General features: G+C 48.7%; 1 protein-coding gene across 6 annotated transcripts in view; it reads left to right on the top strand.

Annotated features, from left to right (window-relative positions):
• PDE4A (phosphodiesterase 4A) overlaps positions 1-8,324 on the top strand; it is a 45,034-nt gene extending 36,710 nt beyond the window's left edge. For 3 of the 6 annotated variants that reach the window (XM_019659288.1, XM_019659287.1, XM_019659289.1), the window contains 7 exons: positions 680-778; positions 902-1,066; positions 1,294-1,393; positions 1,506-1,660; positions 1,872-1,994; positions 2,535-2,717; positions 4,667-8,324. In XM_019659288.1, the coding sequence (XP_019514833.1) occupies positions 680-778; positions 902-1,066; positions 1,294-1,393; positions 1,506-1,660; positions 1,872-1,994; positions 2,535-2,717; positions 4,667-5,350 (1,509 nt within the window). In that variant the 3' untranslated portion in view covers positions 5,351-8,324. The remainder of the gene's footprint in view (positions 1-679; positions 779-901; positions 1,067-1,293; positions 1,394-1,505; positions 1,661-1,871; positions 1,995-2,534; positions 2,718-4,666) is intronic. The other 3 variants (XM_019659292.1, XM_019659291.1, XM_019659290.1) reach the window with 2 other exon arrangements.
• The last annotated feature ends 2,824 nt before the right edge of the window (positions 8,325-11,148 follow it).

Below are 11,148 nucleotides of genomic sequence, written 5' to 3' on the forward strand. Positions count from 1 at the left end.
CACGCTGGCTGCCGGCAACTCCTGGCAGCCCAGCTCCAGGTTGAGCTGTTGTTCAGCATCTTAGCTGTGGAGGGCAGTGTCACTGGCCCTCATATGTGGAATCCGAACCGGGGCCCTCTGGCGTCCCAAGCCAGTTCTTAACCATCGCGCCACTCGGCGGGCCCTCAGCTGACATTTATTGTAACCCTCTGTGAACTAACACTGGCCAGTGCTACATTGCCCCAATGTTTATGGAGCACCTTCTATGTGCTGGCACTGTTCTGGATCCTGGGAAGCCATGGAAAGTTAGCCTGTGTTTCTTTCCTCCTGCCGGTGCCCATGAGCAATTTAGCTCAGAGACTGAGCTGTGCTTTGGGGTTCACATCCCAGCTTTGCTGCTTATGAGCTGCAAGGTCTTGGGTAAGTCACATCACTTGCCTGCCCCTGCCAAATGAGATCAAGTGCTTAGTGCAATGCCGGGCAGTAAGCATTCAATAATAAGCATTCAATAGACAGTCACTATGGTTGCTTTGTTATTTCCTGGCCCAGTAGGACCTAGGCAGTAAATTCTTTGCCACTGAGCATGCCACCCACAGGGTAAGCAATAGTGGTGCTACCTTCAGACCAGAGCTATGCAGGAAAGAATCTAGAGGGCCCTGGGCCTCACAGTCTCTTGATCTCTGGCCTCCATCTCCTCCAGGAACTGGAGAACCTGAACAAGTGGGGCCTGAACATCTTTCGAGTGTCAGATTATGCAGGGGGCCGTTCCCTCAGCTGCATCATGTACACAATATTCCAGGTAGGGCGGGCTGAGTAGGGCAGGTGGAGGGCAGTGGGAGGGAGGGGCCAGGGTGGGGAGCTAAGGGCCAGCAGGGCACTGAGGGCTAACGAGGGTTCACCGCCTCTTCACACCTGCCCTCAGGAACGGGACCTGCTGAAGAAGTTCCGCATCCCAGTGGACACAATGGTGACATATATGCTGACCCTAGAGGACCACTACCACCAGGATGTGGCCTACCACAACAGCTTGCACGCAGCCGACGTACTACAGTCCACCCATGTGCTGCTGGCAACACCTGCGCTGGACGTGAGCACCGCCTGGCCCCGTCTCCCCAACCCCATCACTCTCTGACTGCCCATCTCCGATCTTCTGCTTATTTCTCTGGCCCAGGGTCTCTGACCCTGTTCCTCTTTCTGATCTTTATCTTTCCTGACCCCTGTCTTTCTTAACTGCCCATCTCTCTCTCACCCTGCCTCTCTGATTCCCCATCTTTCTAACCCCTATGTCTCTCTGACCCCTCTCTCTGCCTCCAGGCCGTGTTCACAGACCAGGAGATTCTCGCGGCCCTCTTCGCGGCTGCCATCCACGACGTGGACCACCCTGGGGTCTCCAACCAGTTCCTCATCAACACCAGTGAGTGGGCGGGGACTGCCGGGCTGGAGGCGGGGCCTGCACTGTCCCTCCCTGCAGAGCAGCTCTGTGGGTCCTCCCTTCCCCTGACCGCCCGCCTGGGCCTGGGCTACAGATTCGGAACTGGCGCTCATGTACAACGACGAGTCGGTGCTGGAGAACCACCACCTGGCCGTGGGTTTCAAGCTGCTGCAGGAGGACAACTGCGACATCTTCCAGAACCTCAGCAAGCGCCAGCGGCAGAGCCTGCGCAAGATGGTCATCGACATGGTGGGCGGGGCAGGGGGCGGGGACAGAGAGGGAAGGTCGCCTTTGATGGGTGGCACTTTGGGGAGGTCCGAGTCTGGGATGGAAAAGCCCCTGTCATTTGGCGGGACTTATGGGAACAGATTGTACTGAGTGAAAACTTCAAAGGCTCCGGTTGGTACAGCAGGCCATCGGCAGGGCTTCAGCCGCCCCTGTGCTGCCCCCTTGCCCCCAGGTGCTGGCCACGGACATGTCCAAGCACATGACCCTCCTGGCTGACCTAAAGACCATGGTGGAGACCAAGAAAGTGACCAGCTCGGGTGTCCTTCTGCTGGACAACTACTCTGACCGCATTCAGGTGCACCCCTCTCACATCATATGAGGAGACTGGTCCCTTCCCCTCCCCTCCCCCTTTCAGGTCTGAATTGCCGCCATTCTCTCAGCTTCCAGCTCCCTTCTTGCCCATCTTCCTGTCTGTTTTTCTCTCCCCTCCTATCTTTCCCTTCCAACCCTCATCTCTTCTTCCCATCTCCCCCAGTGCTTCCTTTTCTTCATCAACCCCTTCCTGTCTCTCCCTTCCCCTCTCCCCTACCACCTCTTCGCCTCCTCTCCCCCACCTTCCCCTCCCCTCTTCCTTCTATTTCCTCTACCTCTCTCCATCTCCACCATACCTCTCCCTACCCCCACTTTTCCCCTTTCTCTTTCTGCCCTTTCCTCTATCAGCCCCGTCTTATCTCCTTTCTCCTCTCCCCAATTCATCTCCCTCTTTATTTCACCATCTCTCTCCATCTCCCCGCTACTCCTTCTCCCTACTCTCCCTCCAAGAGGGGAGGTAAGGAAGCCTGAGGCCTCAGACTGGAACCAGGCATGGCCTCTGAAGGTACCCTGCCCCATGCAGGTCTTGCGAAACATGGTGCACTGTGCAGACCTCAGCAACCCCACCAAGCCACTAGAGCTGTATCGACAGTGGACAGACCGCATTATGGCTGAGTTCTTCCAGCAAGGTGACCGTGAACGTGAACGGGGCATGGAGATCAGCCCCATGTGCGACAAGCACACAGCCTCAGTGGAGAAGTCTCAGGTACAGTTTTAGGGCACAAATGGAAGGGAGTAGGGCTGGCCTCCCACCCCATCCTGGCCTAGAGCTTCCAGGCCCGGGAGGTCCTGACCTGCCCTTCCACGAGGTCAAGTCTTTGTTTTTTCCTTTTCTGTCTTGATGGGAAATATGCAACATTTTCTCCACAGAATAACCAAATTGAGCCTCTGGGCACAGACCTGTGTTCAGACTGTTCCAGCTCATTTGTAGCAAGCACCATAGTATCAGTAGCTAAATAATAATACTTAGCTAAGTATTATTATTGATACTATGTATCAATAATACTGTGTAGCAATAATAATACTTATGTCGATTTAGCTTATTTCTGATATCGTGATCTGGCCACTGATATTGTCCCTGATTGTCAGTGGATTTTGAAATTAGGTGAAATGACTTGTCTTTATCGTGGGCCTATTTAATTTAACAAGAGGGGCAGGAACGCAGTCTCATAAAAGACTAAACATTGAAGTGTAAATGTAAGAGTGTCTCACCCTCTCCACTTCTAGTCGCCTCCTTATGAGACTCACCTTTCCTGGTTCGGTATATATGCCCTTCCAGACCAGGGTTACCCAGCCTCAGCTCTGTTGACAGTTGGGGCCGAATCTTTCTCTGCAGTGGGGGCCATCCTGGGCATTGTAGGGTGTTGAGTGGTATCCTTGGCCTCCATCCACCAGATGCCAGGAGCACCTTCCCCTTTGTGGTATAACAACCAAAAATATCTCCAGACACTTTCAAAATGTCCCCTGGGCCTGCAAATCACCCCCACACACACACACCTCCCCACTCCCACCCCTGATGAAAGCCAATTTTATAGTTTTATTATGTAATTATTTCCACAGGCAACTTAATAGCAATGGTGGGTTTAGCTTTTTTAAAAATAAAGAGTGTATCAATACTTCTCAACAATGACTTGGAAATCTGTCCAAGTTATTGCACACAGATTTAGCTCCTCCTTTTTCGCTACTATATAGTATTTCCTCAGTTATAGATAGATAATGATTTGTGTAGTCATTCCTCTGTTATTAGACATTTAAGTGTTTAGGAGTTAGGAATTCATAGTGACTCAAACAAACTAAAGTGTTTTTTTTTCTTCTTTTATATAAGAAAAGTCTAGAGAAAGGGAATTGGGCTCTCTTTGGCTTCACAAAGTTGGCAGGCACCCCAGAGCATTCAGTGTTTTCTTCTACGATCTGAAGCATGGGGCTTCTATCCCCAGAGATGCCTCTTATGGTCACAGATACTGTTGAAGCTTCAGCCATCCTGACTACATTCCAGGGAAGAAAACCATCTTCTACCTATAGGTGGTCTCATGGCCACCCTCTCTTTGCAAGGGAGGCTGGGAAATATAGGTTTCAGCTGGAAGCATTGTGTTCCCCAAGAAAAATCAAGATTCTGCCAGTAAAAAGGTGGGAAGATGATATCAGGGTGTAGCCTGCTATGAACTTATTTCTAGTTTCTCTTTGTTGCAAAAAAATGCCAGAATGAATATCTGTGGCGTGACTTTTTAAAAACTAATTCCCGACTAATATATATATGGAGGTGTTTCCAATTTTTGTTTATATCTCATGTGATTCTTCATTACTGTGCAAGAGTTTTCCCAGGGTGGATCTGGACAAGCAAGATTGCAGGGTCAAATAGTTATCAGTATCTTTTTTCTTTTTTTTTAAATTTTATTGGGGAACAGCCATGGTCATAGTTACACATTGCTTTCATGCTACAATGGCATAGTTGACTCTCTTTTTAAGGAGGATGCAGCTCACAGTGGCCCATGTGGGGATCAGACGGGCAACCTTGGTGCTGTCAGCACCACGCTCTAACCAATTGAGCTAACCAGTCACCCCTCAGCATCTTTTCAATTTGATTAGATCCCTCAGCATGGTGGTGCCATCCACACCAGCAGGCCAGCGGTTCATATACTCTTCCCCCTCCCTCAGGTGGGTTTCATCGACTATATTGTGCACCCGCTTTGGGAGACATGGGCTGACCTGGTCCATCCAGACGCCCAGGAAATTCTGGACACGTTGGAGGACAACCGGGACTGGTACTACAGTGCCATTCAGCAGAGCCCCTCACCACCGCCTGAGGAGGAGCCCGGGGGGCCAGGCCACCCACCCCCACCCGATAAGTTCCAGTTTGAGCTGACACTGGAGGAGGAAGAGGAGGAGGGGGCGGCATCTTCCGCCCTGGGTACAATTGAGGTGCAGGAATTGTTCACAGCACAGGATTCATCCCCACCTGAGGAAGTGTTGGAGGTTGATGGCCAGGACACATCTGCAGAGGTGGAAGTAGAGGAAATGTCCTTGACACAGCAAGCAGACAGTGTGGCTTCGGGCCAGGACGAGTCCACATCCCCAGATGCATCTGTGGATCCTGTAGGCTGCTGCAGCCCTCCTGCCCCACCTCCTGAGAGCCTCCCTCCGCCTGCCTTGAGGACCCCGCCCACTCCAGAGGAGGCCCCGGGCCTCCTGGGCCTCCCCTCCATGGTGGCCGAGGTGGGGGCCCCAAAAGAGCATCAGGCTACCAAGAGGGCATGCTGTGCCTGCACAGGGACATCCAGCCAGGACCTACCCACAATCCCAGCTCCTGGTGGGTGGGGGTCTGCTGGAGACCCTATCTGAGCCCCAGCCCCTACACTCTTTTGCCCTCCCTGCCTCCTTTCACCACCATCACCCCCCAACTGCCTCCTCCACTGCCTCAAAGACTCTTGGGTCTCCTGAGAAAAAAGAAAACAGAAAAGTGGGTTTTTTTCTCTTTTCTTTTTTTCCCCTTTCCTCCCACCCCCACCCCCACCCACAGGGCCTCTTTTTGGAGGTGGGGCCTGGGGAACGAGGGGCTGAGGTTCTGGAAGGGGTTTTATTTTTGGAATTTTAATTGTTACATTTTTAGAAAAAGAAAAAAAAAGAAAAAAAAAACCAGGATGAAACACAGCAACTGTAGATGCTCCTGTTCCCGGCTCTCCTTGTCCATCTCCAGCCCCACCCCACCCCACCCCCAGGTCCCAGGCTCAGTCTTCCAGCCTCTTTGGGCTCTCCGTCTGGGCCCAAGGAGGCTTAGGGTCTCCCTCCAGGCTCTTCTGAGCTTTGAAGGGTTTCTAGAACCCAGCCAGGAATAGCCATTCTAGGCAGGGCTGGTGGGGGGGGGTCACTGTGAGGAGCCCCAGCTCCAGCCCCTCTCAGGCTACTGCCCTCCCCTCCCCCCCAAGTCTTCCCCCCTCATTTTGCACAAACCTGGCAATACTGACTCGGGACAGGCACAGTGATGCTGTGAAATTTAAGATGCTGGGAGGAGAGGGTATTGGAGAAACATTCGCATTCACACCATCAGCCTGGGATCTGAGGTTTAAGGAGGGCCTGATCCTCCCTCCACTCACCACTCTCTTCCCCTTCCACTTTGGGTTCCATTTGAATTTTTTCTGTTGGGGGGAATGGCTCTAAGCTGCACCCCCCTTCCAGCTGCTTCTCCTTTTGTTTCTGCCTTAATGATTCCCACAGCCATAGGAGAGGGGGTTGCAGTGGCTCCCACCTGCACCTTGGTTGGGGTGGGGCCAGGCCCAGAGCCCCCATCCTGGGCACCCTCCAGCATCCTCCTGCTCCCCTCCCCAACCCTTTGCCCTAGGAGGAAGCAATAATGGTGTACACCCACATTCCCTTTCTGGGCATCCCTTCCTACCCTGGCACCAAAGTCATTTCTCCTTTGTCCCCACTTTGCCAAGCCTTCCCCTCTCCTAGCTATTCCCCAAGCAATATGACAGACAGATGAAAGGCCATTTTTCTCCAAGCCTTGGGGGAATGTTTGGAAGGAAAGACCCCCTCTTCCCCTCCTCTATGCCCCTTGGCCTGGTTCTGCAGCTGGGCAGGGCAGGACCTCTCTCATTGTCCCCATCCCTTGAATTCTGAGCACACGGTACTGTAGCCTCCCCTGCCCCCAGCCTTCCATCTGTCTGTCCATCCCACTGGGGAGTACCACCCGCTCCCACCCCCATGATGCTGTACAGGGTTCATTTTTTAGTGAAAGTAGTTTCTGTCCTAGCCGGCAACCGGAGTGGGCCTTTTTTTTGTGTGTTGTTGTTTTATTTCTCTTTTCTTTTTCTTTTATTTTATTTTCTTTTTGTACATACTGTAAGGTTGGTTTGTAAATTATTCTACAGAGGCAAAAAGGGAAAATAAACTTGCCCTTCCCCTGCTGACCCAGTCAGGGGAAGGAAGGATGGGGGTCTCCCAGAGGGAGAGTCCCCATTCCTGCTGTATTATACAAACTGTACAATAGACCCCAAAAGGGTGGGCTCAGTGCTGTTGTTTGATGGGGAGTCGGTTCATCTATGGGGTGAGAGCTGGGCAGAGTCTGCCCCTCTCCCTGCCCCAGGGCCGGGTGTAACTGGCCTCCATTGAGATGGACCCCCCCAACCCCCAATCAGGGCTCCTCTCTCCAGGGGGGAGCACAGGACCCCTGTGAGCTGCTCAAGTGTTGTCCACTTTGACGATAAATCAGTCGGTCTGTTGATCGATAATCAATCCTTTGATCTTGTCTCCAATTAAACCGAGGCTTTCACCAATCTTCCTGTCTGTTGTGGCTTCCTTTCTTACCCTGGTTGTCAGAGATGTGCCTCTCCTGCACTGACTGCCTGGATCTGGGGTAGAGGGCAAGGGGGGGCTCTGTTCCAAACCCTTCCCAAGCAGATAGAGCTTAAGGGAGCTGCAGGGAGCTTGGTGGAAGGCAGCCCCCAGGCCTGGGCCAGGCTCTGGCACAGGGGACTACAGGTTGTAAAATTAAGATTGAGACCACACAGTCTTTGGAGGCCAGCAGACCCAGGTAAACTTCATTTGTCCCACACACAGCATATCTGACACAACTCTTGGGTTCTTTTGGAATCTCAAAGTCTCTCCTGGAAACCTGCAGAGGCCGGATGGTCTAGGCCTCCACCTGGCTGCCAGGTCATGATAAAAGGTCTCCGGTCAAATTCTGCCATGTAGACATTAAACTTGATTAACAGGCACAAGAGAATTTACACCTGTAAGTTCCATGAATTCCCAGCATTCTGTCCATTTTGGTGTTGCAAACTGTACGTTGCATGAAAACAAAACCAAGAAACCAACCTGAATATTTTAAAGGCAGGATTCTGTGTTGCTTCAGGCCTGTAAGCTTTATGGGTATCAGGCAAACTGAATCCTTCAAATCAATGACTGGCCACAGAACGGGCTTGGGATAGAAACTCTGTTTTTCTAACTTGCTCATACAAGGCTGGGGAATGAGGGAGTCTCAAATTTTAACAAATCCACATATTTGAATACTGTTAATTCCACACATTGGAGCCCCTTTTTCCAACCTTTGTAAGACTAACAAGCCCCAGATTTCACCAATCAAAGGGTGCTGAAATTCATTATGCTAATGAATGCGAAACTTCCCGTGTGGATAAAGTTATGGATAGCAGAAGTGTTTGTGATTCAGGCTTTCAGATTCAAATACTGGCTGCCTTTGGGGTGTAATAAAGACACAAATACATACACAGATCTTAACCTTTTTGCTGCGTTAATTGAGTTCAAGTTTGTTCTCCAAAAGCTGTCAAAAATCCACAGAAAATAATTAACAGTATTTATATTTTTAAGTAAATACAGTTAAGGTGCTACATTTTATTAAAATAAATTATTACTTTAAAGTATAAAAATTTCCTAGTTATTCATTCTTGAAAAAACACAAAAAATATAGAAAAATGTACATCTGCTTTCCTAACCGTCCTTTCTGGAACACTGAGCTCTTGGGGTAAAGTAACACCGCAGTCGGGCGCATGGAAATATCATTCGACTATAGTCGAATGTCACAGCGAAAATGTTAAGCAGTTAAGCACAGTAGTATCAGTAGATGTATATATTCACAGCATGTGTGTTCTGAAAATGAGGGTAGCTTCCTTGCATCTAACAAGAGGTCAACCTGCCTATTCTGCCATCTGTTACTAGGGCCAGGGACTAGTTTGGATCCTAGCTCTTAGGTATGTGCCCTTGGGTGTGATCTCTCTGACCTTCAGTTGTCTCATTTGTAAAATGGGATTACAAAAATCTCAGCCTTAAAAGGTCAGTCTCGAGCAGGGCTGGCCAGTGCAACTCTATGATGGGAATGTTCTATGTCTGCACCATCCAATGCGCTAGCCACTAGCCACACGGGGCTATTAAGTACTGTCTCCTGAAAAATAATATTGACTAGATGTTTCATCACCAAAAAGGATTTATTCAGGAAAAAGAAAAGGTTGCAACCCACTGCATGCAGAGATGGCACTCTGGCCCACATGCCAAGATGGAGGAGTATTTATATAAGGGGAAAGGAAGTCAATGGAAAAGGAAGTTAGAACCATAGAGATTTATTATAAACAGAGTTCTTCCTGTAGGGGTTCTCATGATTATGTAGAGCGTGAGAACTTCCATAAACCATAGCTCCTCCCATTGACCCTCCTGACTGATTCTGTTTGTTTAAAGTCCCAGTTCAACGTGATCATTCCCCGCTTTTGATCGAGATCTTTCTCCAAAAGCATCGCTGATCAACAGTCAGATCTTCTGCCTTCAGCTTTTTTGTCCCTCGATGTCAGGAAGGACCTCTTCTGGTGTCGTCTCTCAACATCAGAGGCAAAGCTCATGTCGAGGTTAACAGGCAGCAGGTGCAGAGCTTAACAATAAGAATTCAAAACAGAATTAGAACAACATAACAACTTACTTTATATGATGAATTTAAACCAGGAGCTCAAACCTGTAGGTAATGAAACAAAGACCATCATTATCTTAGATTAAAGTTCTTGATGACAGATTCAACAACCAGAAATTTCCCCCCTTTCACAATAGCTTAGGAAATGTAAACAAGGACACATTCCTTGCAAGCAAAAGAGAAAAATGAATTAAGAATCGATAGTAAGAAAAGAGTTGTTCAGGCCCGATTCAGTTGTTTTGGCAATTTATCTCCTTCAGAGGTCACCGCTTTAATTTTGACAGTTTTCATTTCAGGTCATCAGAACGTGTGCAGTTCCAGTCAGGGCTGGGTGCCTTCTTTAGGTGAGACATGTAGTCAAGAGTCTACTCCCTGGAGTTAGTGGCACAGGGGTTAGTTAACAGTACCTGATAGGGGCCCTTCCAGCAAGGCCGGAGGGAATCTTTTTTGAGGTGCCTTTTCCAGTGAACGAAGTCTCCAGGTTGTATTGATCTTGAGTTTTTCATTTCCCTGGGGTGCACTGTGAAAAGATTGTTCTACCAAAGCATGATTATTGTCAATAGAAGAAATTAAGCTTCTATTGACATATGTCTCCTTTTACCAACTGTGGATCAAAAGAAGCAGGAGCTAAATGCATGGTGCGTCTTGTAATGATCTCGAAAGGTAAAAGCTTATGCAGCCCAAAAGGGGTAAACCTGAGATTTAAAAGGACTAATGGCAATGCTTTTGGCCAAGGTGTTTGAAGAATTTCTACTAATTTTGCCAGTTGAATCTTAATAATGCCATTAGTACATTCAGTTAAACCTGAAGACTGAAAATAGTAAACAATGAAAATGTAGAACTGGCCAAATAGCACAGACTTGCTGTAGCACTTGACAAGTGAAACAGGCTCCTTGATCACTGTGGAGTTTGAGAGAAGCTCCTGAGTAGGAATAATCTTCTCTAACAGGACTTTAGCCACACTGTACAGGCATTAGCTTTCCTACAACGGAGCGCTTCAATCCAGTGAGAACACATACAAATCATGACTAAAACAAATTTATATCCATGAGATGAGGGAGGCTGTGTAAAATCTATTTGTCAAACCTCAAATGGTCTGTTAGGCAATTTAAACTGCCAGGGGCAGTGTGAACAAGCTTCCCTGGGTTGTACTTTGGATAGGTGGGACACTGCAGATAGACGCTTTTTGCAGCCTTGTTAATATCTCCCCACCAATGTTGATTCATAAATGCTATCATTTTGACAGTGGGCCAGTGGTTTAATGCATGTATAGTAGTCAGGAGTGGAAATTTTAGTTTCTGGTAGGACTGGGTTATTACTTGGTCCGAACCAGAGCTTTCTTTTTTTATGAAACTAGCAATTATTGGATTTTCAATCTTGTGTTTTGTTTTTCCCAAAGCCAATTATTGGCCTTCTCTGGCCAGTTTTTCTAAGTTATCAACTAGAGAAATATCTCTTTGGACCATTACAGAGGTTTGACTGCAGCTGATGCCTTTAAGGGCAGCATTCTTAGCAGAAATGTCAGCAAGGTGATTTCCTTTGGCTTCCAGGGAGTCAAGTTTAGAATGTCCTGGAATCTTTTTTTTTTTAAGATTTTTATTGGGGAATTGGGGGATGGGAACAGCGCTGGGGAATTGAGGGGAGGGGAACAGACAAGTTGCTGTCCTTTTGTTCTTCAGTCTAGTTGTGGAGGACGTTGCTTCACTGGCCCAAGTTGGTACCATCATTG

The sequence above is a fragment of the Hipposideros armiger genome, unplaced genomic scaffold (assembly GCF_001890085.2).
Source record: "Hipposideros armiger isolate ML-2016 unplaced genomic scaffold, ASM189008v1 scaffold_298, whole genome shotgun sequence".
Taxonomy (NCBI): domain Eukaryota; kingdom Metazoa; phylum Chordata; class Mammalia; order Chiroptera; family Hipposideridae; genus Hipposideros; species Hipposideros armiger.